The 18,467-nt window shown below is 35.9% G+C and overlaps 1 protein-coding gene across 1 annotated transcript; it reads left to right on the top strand.

Moving 5' to 3' along the window:
- The first annotated feature begins 2,674 nt into the window (after positions 1 to 2,674).
- On the top strand, positions 2,675 to 17,622 carry LOC141902200 (synaptogenesis protein syg-2-like). Its single transcript, XM_074789840.1, has 21 exons — positions 2,675 to 2,682; positions 2,735 to 2,817; positions 3,676 to 3,951; positions 4,524 to 4,796; positions 5,642 to 5,917; positions 7,880 to 8,155; positions 8,239 to 8,541; positions 8,614 to 8,937; positions 9,349 to 9,624; positions 9,969 to 10,277; positions 10,853 to 11,131; positions 11,911 to 12,049; positions 12,188 to 12,249; positions 12,336 to 12,413; positions 12,835 to 12,861; positions 13,228 to 13,254; positions 13,631 to 13,684; positions 14,343 to 14,414; positions 14,600 to 14,671; positions 14,857 to 14,961; positions 15,295 to 17,622. The coding sequence occupies exons 1-21, from the start codon at positions 2,675 to 2,677 to the stop codon at positions 15,648 to 15,650; spliced, it is 3,675 nt and encodes a 1,224-aa protein (XP_074645941.1). The 3' UTR covers positions 15,651 to 17,622.
- The last annotated feature ends 845 nt before the right edge of the window (positions 17,623 to 18,467 follow it).

The raw sequence follows: 18,467 nt of genomic DNA, 5'->3' as shown, positions 1-18,467 counted from the left end.
AATTTTCCTCTTTAGTTCAAAATTCGATTTTCCGTCGAGATCCAGCGCCGTCATGGGGAAATCTTTTATGAAAAACAAAAATTGAATTTATGTCGAGTTATCATCTCGACATAAATTCATTTACAATTAAATAAAATGTTTTGCCGTTGTTTTGCTGATTTTATGTCGAGTTACATCTCAACATAATTCATTTACGATTAATAAAAAAATTGAATTTATTTCGAGATAATAACTCGACATAAATTCGGCTAAACTTTTTATTAATGGTGAATGAATTAATGTCGAGATGATTACTCGACATAAAATCAATTCTTCGTTTTTCATAAAAGATTTCTCCAGGACGGCGGTGGTTCTCGGCAGAAAATCGAATTTTGAATTTAAGAGGAAAATTTCTGAATTTATGTCGAGATAATGAGTCGACATAAAATCGGCAAAACTATGTATTAACCGTAAATGATTTTATGTTGAGATATATCTCACCAAAAAATAAAATTTTTATTGCTCGTAAATGATGTCCCCAGGACGCTTCCGTAAAAAAGTTTATTCAAAATATTTGACGTATTTCGAGTGGTTGCTACCACCCTTCTTCAATCTGAAATGACTCACAAGAATACACAGTATATGTATATAAGCATCCTACTGATAAGAAATCAATTATGAAATTTACCATACGCTTACGGCTTCCCTAAGATTCATAAAAGTAATGTCGCTTTACGTCCTATCGGCAAGGGCTCTCCCTCTAATTATTTTTCTTAATCGATTATTCCAATCGATTATTGCCAAAATGCTTTCTCCTTCACGTACTTGGTTCGTTCTCTGGTTCTCATATCAAACACGATACGGATTTATTACAAGACGTCACATTATCCCTAATGCATACATTCATCTCGTTTGATGCAGTCTCTCTATTCACTAACCTTCCAGTGGAACTCGCTTTAGATTGTATCAAACGTATGTTTCATTGATCTTTTAGAGTTATGTACTTTTCGAAGAGCCTATTTTCCAAACTGATGGCAATTTCTTTGATTAAATATGTGATTTCGCTACGGGCAACCCCCTATCACCTATTCTAGCTTACCTTTTTGGGAACACATTGAATGTGAAATTTGACCCCTATATATTCGCGCCTCTTCTATGGTTCAGTTAATGGCGATTACACATTATGTTTAGTATCAACTGATCTCGACCTTGACTATTTTTTGACATTTCCTAATATCCTTTATCCTTCCTTAAAGTTTTCCTTCGATGGAAAAATGCATTTTTGGATGTTCTCATACAAAAGCTTAATTCGAGATTAGGTTTCTCTGTTTTTCATAAACCTTCAACTGTGAATCCTACCTGAATTTCTTTCCATTCACTCAAACTTACCTTAAAGCGGTGGTTGTTCAGGGTGTTTCCCTTGGGACTTATACACGTAGGATTTGTGATAAAAACTGTTTAGGCCGTTAGATTTTACATAGTAGGAGAGCCCAATTCCACTTTTGCGTTAAAAAGGTTTGATGGCAAATTTCAAAATTTCAAAATAAACTATCGGATAAACAAAGTAAACTATCGGATAAAAGTGCTCCCTTGCATTTTTGGTTGGGGAATTAAGGGGCTATAGCCACCCAAAAATGCTCCAGAATCATGGTCAACTCTACTCTTGTGTACAACGCTGTATTTTAGTAGCATATTCAACCTTTTTTTGAAAACTTGCATACCCGGACAAAGATTTAGAGAAAGCGCTTCACAATGTCAAAAAAAGTTTTTCTCTCCTTCGCGACCACGTAATCATTAGTTCGTTAAAGCCTAAAATCAAAATTATAGTTCCTTTTGTCATTGTCATGAAAAATTCGAACCGGCTCCTCATGATTTGAATACCGATTTCATTTTCAAGTATATCAATAAAATTTCTTTATTTTGCTCCAATAACAATCTTAACCCTAATGTCCATTGTCGAGTTAATAGAATCAACTGATCTGATTGTAAACTTTCTATATTTGGTGAAACTGGGAAGAATCAGGGAACATAAACGGGATGTTTTTAATGGGGTGATATAAGTAAAATGGGGTATCCCTTCTTTGAAATCGGATATAATTTTGATTTTCCTGGAGCCAATATTATTTTTGCCAACATCAATCTCACTAAAAGAGACATAGTTGAATCTGCTTTAATTATCACTCATTCCGACGGCTCTGTCAACCTAAACAAAGGTTTCATCCCCCATCTTAAACTCCCTTCAAAATACTTGTATAATGTCAGTACTCTAGTCCCCATAACTTATGTGCAGTGACAGGTATATGATTCTATATTAATATGCTTATATACATATGTTGTGTATTTATTTGGCAAGTCATTTTAGACTGAAGAAGGGTGTTAGCAACCACCCGAAACATTTCTAATATTATGAATAAACTTTTTGACTTATTCATGTAAAATCATTAATTTCCATGTCGATGATTTGTTTTTAAATTTCCAAAATCAATAATCCAGCAGGCGTATTGAAAATGTACCATTGAAACCACCGTGGTTTTCAATATAGATATAGTTTTACATTTACAGCGCCCCCGAGTGGACCAGTTCTAACATCTCAACCAAACACCGCCAACAACAACATCGTCGCAGTACAGGAGAATTCACCATTAACAATCGCATGTGACGGTTCACAGTCTGGAGCTACAGGACTGACGTACAAATGGAGCGGTGTCAATCTATCAGGACAGTCTAATAATAAACTCAGTTTTACACGAATCAGTAAAACTGATTCAGGTGTCTATACATGTAACGTATCGAATATAGCAGGATCAGTTGCTGGTAATATTACTATCAATGTGGAATGTAAGTACTCATCTAAACTCACGTCATTCAACTCATCATATTACATTTTATAATAACAATTAGTTTTATACTGTCCATCCAATGAATTCAAAGGAATTCATCAAATCTGTTCCGTCATTTTCGATAAAGAACAAAATATCTGTACCTAGATTACTGCGTTGAATGCCGCGGAAAACGCGTGCGGCTCCTTGACGGAGTTAATTATGAAGTTCATATGAGTTTCGTTTTTATGAGGCAGAAATATGTTAAAGTTTCGGGTTTTTTCCTTATCAAAAGATATTCTTGTCACATCGGGATAGAGCAATAATCATGAATAAAGACTAAGAATATCGTACAAATACAAAAGAATATGAATTCAAACGCGTTAAACAGAAATTCAAACGGATCAGATTCTCTGATTGAAATAGAATATCACGCAGTAAATGTATCATACGGCAAGAATTGGGACAGATGCTCAAATGATTCTTTCTTAGTAGTCCCACCGTATAATGTCAACTGATTCTCATCTGCGTGATGTTTATTTATCACGATGTTGATTGGGTGAGGCGCTTTCAAAAAAAATGCGGCAATTATACAGTGAACCGAAACAATTAGAATATCAAAAACGTTTAGGAAATTTATTTCTCGAATTCATTATTGAACTTGGCGTGATATTATATATTCCATATTTCTTTGAATAAAAGAAATAATTCCTGACCTAAAAAGCTTAGAACAAATATTATTTTTGAATGCACTTCAAACGTATTTGGGGCAATCTAAATTTTCCTTCCAGAGGCTGTAAAATAATCTGTAGCTACTGCTGCATATGAATAATCGATTGAATATGATAATCATGTGTGTAACACCTTTTGATTTCAGATCCACCAAGTGGTGTAACATTACAAGGACCGACGTCACCCGTTCAGGAATCTGCATCTGTTGACTTAACGTGTACAGCTACAGGGGGTAACCCGGTACCGAACCTCAACATAACTAGGACACCAGGAGGCAGCACTGTCAAACAAGGAGTTAGTCCACTAACATATTCACTATCTGTCACTAAAACAGATAACCAGGCAGAATATCAATGTACAGCTACTGGGGCTGGTATACCAACACCAATGATCTCTAATAAAGTTAGATTAAATGTCATCTGTAAGTACTGTAAAAAGTTTACTACAAATCACTCAATTATTCAAGGAACAAATGAGGTAAAATTAGAAAGTCAGGTAGTCCCTTATTTTTGGAAACCAAGTATAATTATGATTTCCATAGAGCTAATACTATTTTTCCCAACATCAATCTCACTGAAGAGACATAGTTGAATCTGCTTTGATTTGCACTCATTCGGCAGGCTCTGTCAACCTCAACAAAGGTTTCAGTCCCCATTTTAAACTCCCTTCAAAATAATCGTATCTTTTTTTCGTACATATATATCTGTATACATACGCTGCGTATTTTCGGTAAGTCATTTTGACTGAAGAAGGGTGGTAGCAACCACCCGAAATATTGCTTCTTTTTGGCCATCAATTCATTCATTGCGGGATTTTACTCTTATCGTTTTATCACAGATATTTCGTGATCTACAACTGATTGATGTTGTACCTTTCATTATGATGTTGATGATTTGTTTTAGATTGCGAAAATCAATAATTCAGGAGGCGTAAGGAAAATGTACCATCGAAACCTCCGTGGTTTTCAAAATACATGCAGTTTCAAATTTTCAGTACCCCCGAGTGGACCAGTTCTAACATCTCAACCAACCGCCATCAACAACATCGTAACAGTACAGGAGAATTCACCATTGACTATCACATGTAACAGTTCACAGCCTGGAGCTACAGGACTGTCGTATAAATGGAGCGGTGTCAATCTATCAGGACAGTCTAATAATAAACTCAGTTTTACACGAATCAGTAAAACTGATTCAGGTGTTTATACATGCAACGTATCGAATATAGCAGGATCAGTTGCTGGTAGTATTACTATCAATGTGGAATGTAAGTACTCATCTAAACTCACGTCATTCAACTCATCATATTACTTTTTATAATAACAATTAGTTTTATACTGTCCATCCAATGAATTCAAAGGAATTCATCAAATCTGTTCCGTCATTTTCGATAAAGAACAAAATATCTGTACCTAGATTACTGCGTTGAATGCCGCGGAAAACGCGTGCGGCTCCTTGACGGAGTTAATTATGAAGTTCATTTTATGAGGCAGAAATATGTTAAAGTTTCGGGTTTTTTCCTTATCAAAAGATATTATTGTCACATCGGGATAGAGCAATAATCATGAATAAAGACTAAGAATATCGTACAAATACAAAAGAATATGAATTCAAACGCGTTCAACAGAAATTCAAACGGATCAGATTCTCTGATTGAAATAGAATATCACGCAGTAAATGTATCATACGGCAAGAATTGGGACAGATGCTCAAATGATTCTTTCTTAGTAGTCCCACCGTATAATGTCAACTGATTCTCATCTGCGTGATGTTTATTTATCACGATGTTGATTGGGTGAGGCGCTTTCAAAAAAATGCGGCAATTATACAGTGAACCGAAACAATTAGAATATCAAAAACGTTTAGGAAATTTATTTCTCGAATTCATTATTGAACTTGGCGTGATATTATATATTCCATATTTCTTTGAATAAAAGAAATAATTCCTGACCTAAAAAGCTTAGAACAAATATTATTTTTGAATGCACTTCAAACGTATTTGGGGCAATCTAAATTTTCCTTCCAGAGGCTGTAAAATAATCTGTAGCTACTGCTGCATATGAATAATCGATTGAATATGATAATCATGTGTGTAACACCTTTTGATTTCAGATCCACCAAGTGGTGTAACATTACAAGGACCGACGTCACCCGTTCAGGAATCTGCATCTGTTGACTTAACGTGTACAGCTACAGGGGGTAACCCGGTACCGACCCTCACCATAACTAGAACACGAGGAGGCAGCACTGTCAAACAGGGAGTTAGTCCTCTAACATATTCAACATCCGTCACTAAAACAGATAACCAGGCAGAATATCAATGTACAGCTACTGGGGCTGGTATACCAACACCAATGATTTCTAATCAAGTTAGATTAAATGTCATCTGTAAGTACTGTAAAAAGTTTACTACAAATCACTCAATTATGCAAGGAACAAATGAGGTAAAATTAGTAGTCCCTTATTTTTGGAAACCAAGTATAATTATGATTTCCCTAGAGCTAATATTATTTTTCCCAACATCAATCTCACTGAAGAGACATAGTCGAATCTGCTTTGATTTGCACTCATTCCGTACGCTCTGTCAACCTCAACAAAGGTTTCAGTCCCCATTTTAAACTCCCTTCAAAATAATCGTATCTTTTTTTCGTACATATATATCTTTACAGGGCCCATCAGCATAAGAAAAATTAGGCCGATGGGACTGAGGATAATCGTACTCTGACCGTTTTTTTGGTGCCCAAAATGTCAATTTTGGCCCGAATTCGGTGTCCTGGAGCTTCCTGCTGTTTGCCATTTTTCATCAAAATATGTGATGGGTATTTATCTTTAAAACATGAGACAGGTATTTTTATCACGTAATTGGCGGCCATCTTGGTGTCATCAGTACTCATTCGTAGGTGGAAAAAAGATTTTCCGCATTATATCGATACCTGAGCATATGTTGTTACCACAAACAATTGAAAAGTTGTAGCTCATAATATATTCTATGATTGTGGTGAGTTTCAAGGTAATTGGTTTTTTTTTAATATGTCCACCAGGGGCGTTGAATTATTCAATTACTTGCTATTTCTATATTGTACCTTTGCATATTTTGTTTCCTCAATCAATTCGAAAGTTATAGCTCATGACATTCTACTATGATTGTGGTGAGTTTCAAGGTTATTGGGTTTTGCATATAGTCACCAGGGGGCATTGAATAGTAGAATAATTTTGGTATCTAGACATATTTTGGTATCACAATCAATTATTATTATTTTTTAAATTTCCTGTGAATTATAACAATATATGAATTTTAAAAGTTACACAATGGAAATGACAAATTACATAATTGATTAGTGCAATCAATTGCAAAATTATAGCTGCTGACATGGTCTATGATTGTAGTTAGTTTCAAGATTATTGGTTTCTGTATATGGTCACCAGCGGGCGTTGAATATTGAACTTGTTAGATTATTGAGCAATTGAAACCACTTTCCAAGCATGGTGTCCATAAACCCCTAGTTTATAAAATTAACCATGTCTGTGTATATCAGCAGTGCTTACTTTCTACTGAGGTGTAGCGCATGCGTATGGTGGCTGACTCGGGCCGTAGCTTAAAATTCCTGGTATGCAAATGAGGGCGCCAAAACAACGAAAAAAGTCATAATTTCTCTAAAAATCCGTTTTGGCGCCCCCGCCAAAACAAACACTCAACCACAGTGAGATTATTTTTCAATTTGGCGCATTGATCTTATGTTTAATTTGCATAAATTTGCATATATAGAATTATTTACGTATAAAAGTTCGTTTTGGCGCCGAAATTTCTTTGTGTTGGCGCACCAAAACGGATTTTCAGAGAAATTGAGACGTTTTTCGTTTTTTTGGCGGGGGTGCCAAAACGGGACATTCTTTACTTTTGGCGCGCCAAAACGGACTTTTCGAGAAAATTTGACTTTTTTTCGTTCCGGCGTTCTGGTTCCCTCATTTGCATAGCAGTAATTTTACGTTATGGCCTGAATCAGCCACCATACATGCGTGTTTCGGTTCATTGGTATCATGGACATCAAACGGTGTGCAAAGGCAGGTGGCCCTGAACTCGACAGGCAATCAGTCTTTCGGTAACAAGCCGTTACTCTGGTGCTGTGGTCTCAAATTAGACAAGTCTTTAATCAAAAATGGAAACCGAAAATCAGTCTATTTACACACAGCCGTACTACCTACGAACTTGAAAATATCGACCAGGAAAAATATCACGTTGATAAGATGAGATGATTATCCGGAGTACAGACAAACAGACGAGACGCTGATATTTTGCGGGTATGGCCGCCCATAAACGTTTAGGTCGAATCGTTTTTCCCTTCATTTTAGTTCCACCGAGTAGTGTTACATTACAAGGACCGACGTCACCCGTTCAGGAATCTGCATCTGTTGATTTAACGTGTACAACTACAGGAGGTAACCCGGAACCGAACCTCGCCATAACTAGAACACCAGGGGGCAGCACTGTGAAAAAGGGAGTCAGTCCTCTAACATATTCAACATCCGTCAATAAAACAGATAACCAGGCAGAATATCAATGTACAGCTACTGGGGCTGGTATACCAACACCAATGTTTTCTAATAAAATTATATTAACTGTCAACTGTAAGTACCCGGATTGAATTTACTCGTATGCGTTGAATTCGAATACAGGAATTTTTGTTAATTTGCGACGATTCAAAATTTAGTCACAGCAACAGCACTGATAATGATGAAGACACCGGCTGATAATGTGTTAGTAAACAATAATCAACAGATAGAGTGTAAAACTGACTCGTCAAACCCGGCTGCACAGATTCAGTGGTTTACATATTCCTCTACAACATGGACACTACTTGACCCTCAACCAGCTACGAATCGAACTACTGGAACCAATCACGGGTTTGTGGCTACTAGTACATTATCTATTACTGCAACTAAAACCATGAATCAGGCTCGATACAGATGTCAAACTGGAAATCTTAACAAAAATACAACTATAACCGTTCATTGTAAGTGAAAATCACTTTTTCAATGACCGTTTTACGGCATAACAATCATGGCTCTAACTTTTATATCTACAGTTCCACCAGAATCAATGACACTGACTGAAATTCCAAGCGGTCCAGTTGTTCAAGGTACATCAAAGACTCTTACGTGTACAACTGACTCCAGTAACCCGGTGTCTACGATTCTCTGGGCGTACAGCTCTGGGGCGACAACGTGGATAAATATTTCACCCAGTCCACCAGTAAATCATCTCGAATCTCACAGTGGACAGATATCTACTAGTAGTCTAGTAGTATCAACTGATAAGGATAAAAATGGGAGACAATACAGATGTACAGCTTATCAGAACAGTCAACCTGTTAATGGTGTCACCAACTCCACGACACTGTCTATATTGTGTAAGTGTGAAATAATGCATGACATTTTTAACGATTCATATTTTTATCTGCAACAGAAGTTCGAGTAGAACGAATCATTATCTGTATTTCCATGGCTGACTTTTATTGAATCACAACCCAAAAAATTGTTCTTCGTATTTTCATTAGGTAAACATCATACAATGTGCAATCCATCTATTTTTTAAGATTTCATTCAGCATTTAAGATTTCGTTTAAAATGGTAACGCAATGGAATCAACTTCCTCATAGTTTTAGTTCAATTGGTAATAGATGCGCTAAAGTCATATGTATATATCTTCATTTGAAACTACATTCTTTCATCTCTAAAGTGCTAATAAAAATTACTCGTGTAGCCTTCTAGAAAATTTCTGCTTTGACACGACATACATATTTAGTTCAATTCTATAATAGATGCACCAAAACTATCGCCACAACTCGTTGAACCCATCGCCGCGAATATAGGAGAAAATATAAGATACACGATAAACTACGATGCGAATCCGCAAGCGACAACTTTAAATTGCAGTCACAATTCAACAAATGGCAAACATTTAATGAAAAATACCAGTTTAACGCAGTGGGATGTCACCATACAATCAGTTCAGGCGTCTGATTACGGATCTTATTCGTGTAAACTTAATAATTCTGTTGGTAGCGTAGAAGTTACATTGAAACTCACAGAGACAGGTAAGTACGATGTGTTATTTCGAATTTGAAGTTATTAGAAATTCGCAGTCACTTGAAATAATGACAATATTTTCCACGGTATAAATTCTAATAAAACCCACAAAATGAATATCGATCGCAGCCTGAACCCGAAATTTCAAAGATAGTTCGTCTGTTAGTCTTTTAATTAATTGGAAATATCGGTGTTGAATGTCTGAAGGTGTGCCGGGTCAGGCTTCAGATTAATACCTATATTAACACTCTTGAATAACACGAGACATTTTGCCGAACTGGGATCCTAATAAATCAGCGCAGCATGCGAACTATAAAAGGAATTTCATTTTTTTTTCTTATTATTATTTCAGGACCTCCACAAACACCGTCAAATCTGAGAGTTATTGCAAGAACAGCCGTTTCTGTGACGCTGAGTTGGATGTCTGAATTTGAGGGTGGTGCCGAACAAACGTTCGCCGTCAGTTACAGGGCTTGGAATTCCGTTTCAGCTTTCGTGAATAAAACTGAAATAACCGATCCCGGTTATAAAAAACTGGTGCAAACGAAAATAACCGGATTAAAACCAGCAACTGATTATCAGTTCAAAGTGAAAAGTGTCAACTCAAATCCTGGTGATAATACAAGTCCATTTACTGATATAGTTACAACGAATACAAATGGTAAGATTGAAGGCTTGTTAGATATGTAAGTTTTATAAGATGTAAATACAGGCCTATCCTTAAGCCCGTTAGATTAATTAAACGTAAATTCCTCAATTCGTTAAGTTTTTGATTGAGATAATTTTGTCTGTGTTAAATTCCTCGTTTTCGGAAAAACCTCATTTCGTGTCATCGAAGAAATTCAAACAAAAAGCTGCTTCGTACTAATTTTTCCAGTAAACTTTGCCGATATCATTTTTTTTTTCTGTTTGTTGTTATTGTTGTTTTTCTTCATTCATAATCTTATACTTTGGATTTATGATGTATAAATTGAAATTGAAATTGAAATTCACATTCGATGTCGCATCATTTCCGGTCAAATTCAGAATCAAGGAGCTTCCCGTTGATACGAATATAGGAATCGGAATACGTAGCGACATACGTGCCTCCTCGATTCCCGATCTTGAGAATTCTACCTCGGCTGATAGTTCTAGCTAGTGGGATTGGCTACACGCATTCCTTTCTTTATGATCGTGTTGATGATATATCAATTGTTTTCATTAATATTGAAATCGAATTTTTTTTCTCATTTTTAGCTATTCCAAGCGCTATAAACACCGCATTGAAGCAAGCGACAGTAACACAGAAAGGAAATAGTGTCCTGATAAATTTGTCGTCGTTTCCGTCGAAGTACAGCGTCTACGTGAAATACTGTATCAAACATACAAACGAATGTTTTAATTCTACGAAATTAGAAACTACTGGTGGTCCGATTAGTATTGAGATTAAAATCGATCCCGATCAAGCATACAGTTACCAACTGATTGTAACTGAGAGTAGTGACGTCATTCTGAGCCACCAGGTAGAAATTCCAGGTAGGCTGTAGTTCTGTTTCAGGTATAGAGTTCTGCTGTGTTTAAGAGGGTGCGGTTACTGTTGAATTGTGATATCCATGCTTCCTAAATCCTATATTGGCTCGGTCGGTGGTAAGATCGTCGATGATATAACATAAGCTTTTTTCTATCCCTCTTGTGGATTCTTCGTCGTCGACGACGGCGTCGTTTTAGTAGCAAATAAATCATAGCGACAAGTTCTCGTTCACTGGACTGGATGGTGCCATTTTGTTTTGTCACATGGTCGACGTTACAAATATAATTCCAAATACAAATCCAAATAGCTTTATTGACGGGATTCGTAGATCCGCGGCGCCCGGCTGTAGGGTTAATCGATCAGGCGCAGCTTTCTAAAGAATATTCGGAAACATTTAGCGATTTACTTAATGTAACCGCAAATTAATGAAGCTTCTTAATGAACCCGATATATAAATTTCCCGGGGTCAGATACCCTGCCTCCAACTACCCCTCGTGAATTGAAACGGTCTCAGTAGTTAAGTGGGATAAAGCGTTACGCCGTGGCATTAATTACATTGCCGTACCGTCGTGAGGTTACGTAAACCAGTGGTTAGTTTCGGTAAACCAACATCAAATAGTTAAAAATAAAGATAAACAACGGAAAAGATGCATAAATATCTGATGTCTATAGTCATTTTGTAAGTTCACTTTCAATGATAATGCATCTGGTGAAACCCAGGCAGATTGATTCTTTCATTTGTCATGGTTCGCAAATTTCATTTTCTCATTTTCGATCCTATCAGTTACTACCTATGTTACATTGATCGGAGGTGTTGTTGTGGGTGTCGTATTGGTCACCATCATCGTCATTGTGTTCGTGTTGCTATTCGTGAAAAGGCGTCGAGACGGTCAATGGATCTGGACCAAAAATCGATCGGAAAGGTAGATGCCTTTATTCATCGAAAGTCAATACGAAACTAGAAATTGCCAATCATATTTGTTGAGCTTAATCAAAAGTCAGAGATTCCCTTTCCAACCCGACCGATCATCACAAAAAAATGTGTTTCCCTTTTTCTACAGTCCGGCTTCAGTTCCTCCTCCAAACGATAACGATATCGATGGATTTGTAGTTGGACCTAGAGGTAACATTTGCCACTTCAAATCTTTCATCTCATCTAAAATATAAACATATATTTGTTCAAATATTTGTTTGTCTTTTCCTTGTTAGGTGACAAGTACGCGCGAGTCAACAAAAAACCTAAAAGTCCACCGACCAAAGATAATCACGTCACTACCGATGACTTCGGTAATGTCACAATTTTACAACTTCCTTACACGCCGAAAATTTACGCAAACAGATTATTGCAACAGGTTTCATGTCACAAATTATTGTTGAAAATCTTTGTCAGTCAGTTTTTAATTCGCATTATGAACTACGTAATCTCCACAATATCTATGGTTATATCGCATCCCTAAATGTTTCGAGAATTTCTTAGTTAGTATCAAAATTGGCACAAATTATTAGGGTTTTCTATTTCTTCAGAGAAAAACAGTATTGAAATTCTCGTTTGTCTTTGTCCTCTTAGATCCCGAATGGGCAAAAGAAAAAGAAAAAAATATTTTCTATCTTCAGCACAGAGTTTTTAAGTTAAAGATCGGACTTTTATAAAATATTCTTCAATCACAATACCGTCTATGAGTTGCTTAAACATATTTCATATTTTCAGATCCGTATTCGAACATTGGCGATCTTGGTAAGCAATCGGTTCATTTCCTCATTTCATTGAGACTTCGTCATTATTGAAATAAAGATATTTTCTGATCTACTGAATTGAGTAGAAGGTTTGTTAAAAGAATCATCGAAAAAATTGCGGGTGACTGCTAACACTCTGCTTCTATCTTAAAAGTCTCCTCCATCCGTCTCCCTTTAAAGTTAAGACTGTTCGTAGGAGGGTGGCAGTAATCCCCCAGATTATCACGAGTAATTTTAGAATAAACTTTTCTAGCCAATTTACAATTGTAGGATTTTACGTAGTATTACTGTATCACAAATATTGTCATAACTGAATTAGAACTAATACATTATAAGTACTTAAATAAATCCATTTCTATATTCGCAGTTTCAGAAGATGGAGTCGAGAAAACTGGTTAGAGTTTTATCTTTATGTTACGATGCCGTATCTTTATCGATTTTTTTGACCGATCGATATTGCCGGATATCTCCGTAAAACCACCGAGTATTTCCGAGCCGCGAATCAATTAACGTATTCATTATCTCAATATCTAAGTCCGAAGTTTGATTTAAATTGTAGCGAATTCAAGTTCGTATTTTTGGATGTAATGATCGAAGTGATCGGTAATGTTCGGTAATGCCCGGTAGTGTACAGTGATCACTTATATTCGGGAATTGCCAAATGATGCGATATTGATGGCTCAATCTATAAAAACCTATCATTTGCTCGATCATTGACCAGAAGAATGGTAGAGGCGATCGGAATAGATTTTGAATTCTATTATTTTCAGGAGAACCGATTTACGCACAGGTTGACAAAAAGAAAAAACGAAATCAGAATCAAGGTAAACAAGTGTTTGTCAAATCTAGAATGATACCAAGGAACCGATCAACGTATTTGGTGAAATGCTCTTAGAATAGCAGGATTACATGTGCCGTATATTCACAAAGAACTTACTGATACACATAGTTACATAGAGGAAATGGAAATTGTTTTACTCTTTCAAATTTCGTTTTATGAAAACCAACTAGATAAAGTGAAAAAAAAATCAAAAAGCATTTTCCGCTACGATTTTTTATTTACGATGTATTAGACTAAAGATTTAATGAAATTGGTCGCGCACTATTCCATGCTACCATTAGTGCATAGACTACGGTGTACCTTCCATTAGAGGTTTACATTAGAAACTAATCATGATTTTACCGATTCCTTGAAATCATTGAAAACAGAAAGAGTGCCGTCAATTGCCGTAGAAATGCGTGATAATTTGTACAGAATCAATAAAGCCACTTTCGATGAAAAAGCTTTGTTAAGAAACTAATCATGATTTTCCTTAATCATTGAAATTATGACTCCCAGTTTAGTATTACTACTGAATCGTTGTTGTTGTAAATAATGCGAATGTTGTCAGGAATAATAGATGACATAACAATGATTTTCTCGAAGTTGAATTGTATGAAATTGTTTTTGCTGGTTTTTTCAAACTTGTGGCTTATTTTCAGTCATGAATGGTGCAAGCGGTACTGATCCAATTTACTCCAATGTGGATAAAAGCAAGAAAAAGAAAACGAAAGGTAAATGCATAGAATGAAATCAATACTAAAGGGATTTTATTTTTCCTCAATCATTGATATCACGGCTCCCAGTTTAGTATTATTACTGAATCGTTGTTGTTATAAAGAATGCGAAGGTTGTCATGAATGATAGATGAAATGACAATGATTTTGCCGATTTTTTCAAACGTGTGGCTTATTTTCAGTCGTAAATGGTGCAAGCGGTACTGATCCAATTTACTCCAATGTGGATAAAAGCAAGAAAAAGAAAACGAAAGGTGAAATGCACAGAATGAAATCTATACTAAAGGGATTTTATTTCTAGCAAAAGTACATTCAGAAACTTTTTCGAAGAAAATAATGTGTTGGCTACACAAAATGAAATGCCAAATTAGATATTCGAGAAAAAAGTATGACGTGAAGTTAGTTTCTAAAATATTCACATCCCGTGTTTTCTCTTCAGGGTCGGTAGATAGTGCAGAACCATTGTACGCGCAAGTCGATAAAAACAAAACGCGTAAAGGAAAGAAGGCGAAAAAAGCAGAGACAAATGGAAACTACGAAATGGGTGAGTTCTACGTTTACACCGATTCTAACGAGAGAATCGGAATTTTGTGCGATGTCCGATACGCTAACTCTAAAATACCGTTTCGAAAAGGGAAAAGAAAAGAAGTACAAGTAAGGCAGAGTTTATTGTGGAAAATAGGGCGTGAAGTAAATATCCAATCACTAGTGGGCAGACTTGACGATGTCATGGGCATTTCAGAAAGCAGCCACTTTTATGCGGGAGGGTTTGATAGATTTAATGTAACCTTCAATTCCCAGATGTAGACTGGCCAACTGAATCGTTTGACGGATTGTTTGTTGAATTCACTAAATGTTGTTACGCGTATGATTTCAGAAAATCCCTATCAAACAATTGGCGACAAAGAGAATCCTTATCAAGACGTTTACAACGATGACGATGGGGATATCGTAAAGTACGTTAACTGTGGTGTCGACAACCCTGCATTCAATGCAGACGATGTAGAAGAACTGAGAAAAGAACCGATCTATTTACACGTCGTTAACAACGTCAAAATTCAAGCGCCCCCTGGTGTGCTTATCGGTGATTTCGATGATTTTTCGACGTACTCAGAACTCGGTCGCGTCGTTGAGCCGCAAGTTCAAGCTGAACTCGTCGCTCGTTTGGAAGCAGAAGAGGCCGAACGACGCAGACAACGTGAAGAAAAAGAGCAGCAGGAAAAGAGTTGTTGATTTTTGTATTATTGTCTCATCCACTGTGTTCAGTCGAGCGAGGTTCTTAGGATTCTATGTAGCATGTTATCACTGATATCATACGACTGTCGACGTAATGTCTGGTGTAATTCCTGGACCTCGATCAGATCCTTTCGTTCTCACAGGTTTTCGTGATCTCTTGCTCAATCCGCCCCTAGAACAATCGCAATATCTAGTAGAGACATTTCTGGATCTAGTTCTACAGTTCTCTATTAGGTTTGAAAGTAACATACGGATATCATGACTAATCATGGTGAAACGGGATCCGGCATCTATTTTGTAGTATTTTAACAAAACACTGCTGGTTTCTAACAGTTTTTTCAATGTGGTAGGGTTGATTTTGAAATATGATTTAAATGTAGCCCTTCGGTTTGCATGCATAATATCTGTGTAAAATACTCACTTGCCACATTGAAATTGGAAGAAAACCAAAATCTCCACGATGGGTTTGGGAACAAGTGTCAGAGAGAAATACAAGAACTGAACTTGACTAAACGCACATTAACTATTTATATAAGAACATAGTACAATATTATATATTTTTCTATAAAAGGATAGTACAATATTATATATTTTTCTATAAAAGGACTTATACAGTAACAAGATATTATCGTCAATTATATTTATACCAAATATGACCTAATATCTAATTGTGAGCTCACTGATGTATTATCATGATTTGTAATATTAAGAGAAGATAATTTTCGCTAATTTTAAGTCCAAGCAACGTTAATTTCACTGTTAATTCACTTTTCAATTTTCCATCTTCATCGCGAAGTTGCCAAATCATTCTAGACATCCAACAGGCGAGAAATAGAGCAAACCACATCGCTTATCCATCCAAACATCATCAAAATATTAACAGTCCATATCGAACTGTAGGTTCGACATTTTATAGATGGCTAACGTTGTTATTTAACAATTAATTATGCAGCTATGTTAAACAATGATGCGTATATTCTTTACAAATATTTACTGTGTATATTGGTCTAATATTATTTTCTTTTAAATTGTATTGATATAATTGGTGTAATATTGGTTGCCCTTCCTTTTTGAGAAGATGGCTGTCCTCCTCAAGTTTCGTGTGGTCATTTCATTCAATACCGTCCTCCAGTTAACTTAAACTTGAGCAACTTGAAAGGGATTTTGTAGAATGTAACCAGCATCATTTGATGAGGTGGGTGGGACTGGATCGCAATAATTTCAGACTGATACACTGGTCTTAGGCCAGAAAATTGATACCTTGTTTCTCCGATCTCTCGAGCTTAAGAGTTGACCCGGCCGGCCGCCTATCTACCCTGCACATTACTTTTTTTAAATCGTGATCAATTTTACCATTACAGACCCGGCAGCTATAAAAAAATGAACTGATTACAAATCTTATGATATTTTACAAAAATTACCCGGCCGATTAGGAGAAACAAGGTATCATTTTTGTTTAGCCTTATACCAGCGTAAACCCATGATTCTTCCTTGTGCAAAAATTATCTGGTGAACTGGTCAATATTTGTAGTGTTGAGTGGTTCATTTAGTTCTGTCCTCAAGAAATGATTTCTTCTCGAATGCTTACTTGGTCCATTGGCCCCTTTTTTGCAGTCACAATAGTTTCAATCATTTCTAAGAACTACTTGTTTTACACAAAACCTGATAGTTTTCACCTATCTCTATATAGAACTATTCCGTTACTCAACGCCTAATAGCCATTGACACTGTGGTGGATTTCTCTGACGTGCGTCTGTGATAAGGGAATGTCAATGCATGTATCTCCAAGATAAATAAAAAGATGTCGATATCATAGTATTTTTCAAATGGCATTTTTTTCATGTTATGCTTGGATTTAAGAAACAGATATTTTTGCACTATGGCTTTATAATTTGATACTTTGATACTCAATTGTTCGTGTTACGATTTGTTTGGCTTGTTATACATGTATATGTAATGAATAATAATATATCTAATACATCATTGCAAACGCTTTTGCAGAATTCTCTATTTTTAATAAAAAAATATTCAGTTTCGTATATATGCAATCTACGTGTTTGAATTATTTTATATTTTATATTGAATATGGGCGTTTTTTCTATTTTCCCCTATAAACATAAATATGAATTGAGACATTATTTCATTTTAATCTACATCAGGCTCCACAGTTCCAAAAGAAATGACTTATAAGTATTAGTATGACTCGGTTCAATAAGAAACCCGTTTAACACGGATATATCGGCGCTACCCGCTAGATTCGTATCAACGAGGTTCCAACTGTATGTCTCCGACATCTTTCAACGTGTCGTAAACAAAATCACAAATTCTCCCCTTCCTGAGAGTTTGATTGAAATAGTTTCGATTGTCAACTATTTTGGTAAAAAATGGTGAAAACAGCAACAAATCTTTGCGAAATGAAGCCTGAAATTTGAAACGCAAGCGAAAATTGTAATTCAACTAAATTCAACTGAGCGTTATTTATTCGTTATTCTGAAAGAAGTTTACATAAAATAGCCAATACATATAAACGATAGAACAAGGCTCTTAAACCCTATAAGATTATTTCATGTGTAATTATTGAGAGAGGAAAAATGTAGATGTTGTTTGAAAGGTAGATGTAAACTTGAGTGAGAGAAGGAGAATCTATTGTATACATTCCGTTATGGAAAACAGCAATATTTCATTATTTTCAAATGAACATCAGGTTAACTTTACAAAGTACGGCCTAGCCTTGATTAAATGATTTAGATAAACAAATTGAATAAACAAATCGATTAAATAGATTAATATCGATAATGATGAGATACAGATATT

The sequence above is a fragment of the Tubulanus polymorphus genome, chromosome 3 (genome assembly GCF_964204645.1).
Source record: "Tubulanus polymorphus chromosome 3, tnTubPoly1.2, whole genome shotgun sequence".
Lineage (NCBI taxonomy): Eukaryota > Metazoa > Nemertea > Palaeonemertea > Tubulaniformes > Tubulanidae > Tubulanus > Tubulanus polymorphus.
The sequence above is the reverse complement of the archived record's forward strand: the minus strand, read 5'-3'. Positions and strand labels throughout refer to the sequence as shown.

Coding starts and splice junctions, on each gene's coding strand:
- LOC141902200 (XM_074789840.1), top strand. Junction 11,132..11,910: donor CCACCAGGTAGAAATTCCAG/GTAGGCTGTAGT, acceptor CGATCCTATCAG/TTACTACCTATGTTACATTG. Junction 13,255..13,630: donor AGATGGAGTCGAGAAAACTG/GTTAGAGTTTTA, acceptor TATTATTTTCAG/GAGAACCGATTTACGCACAG.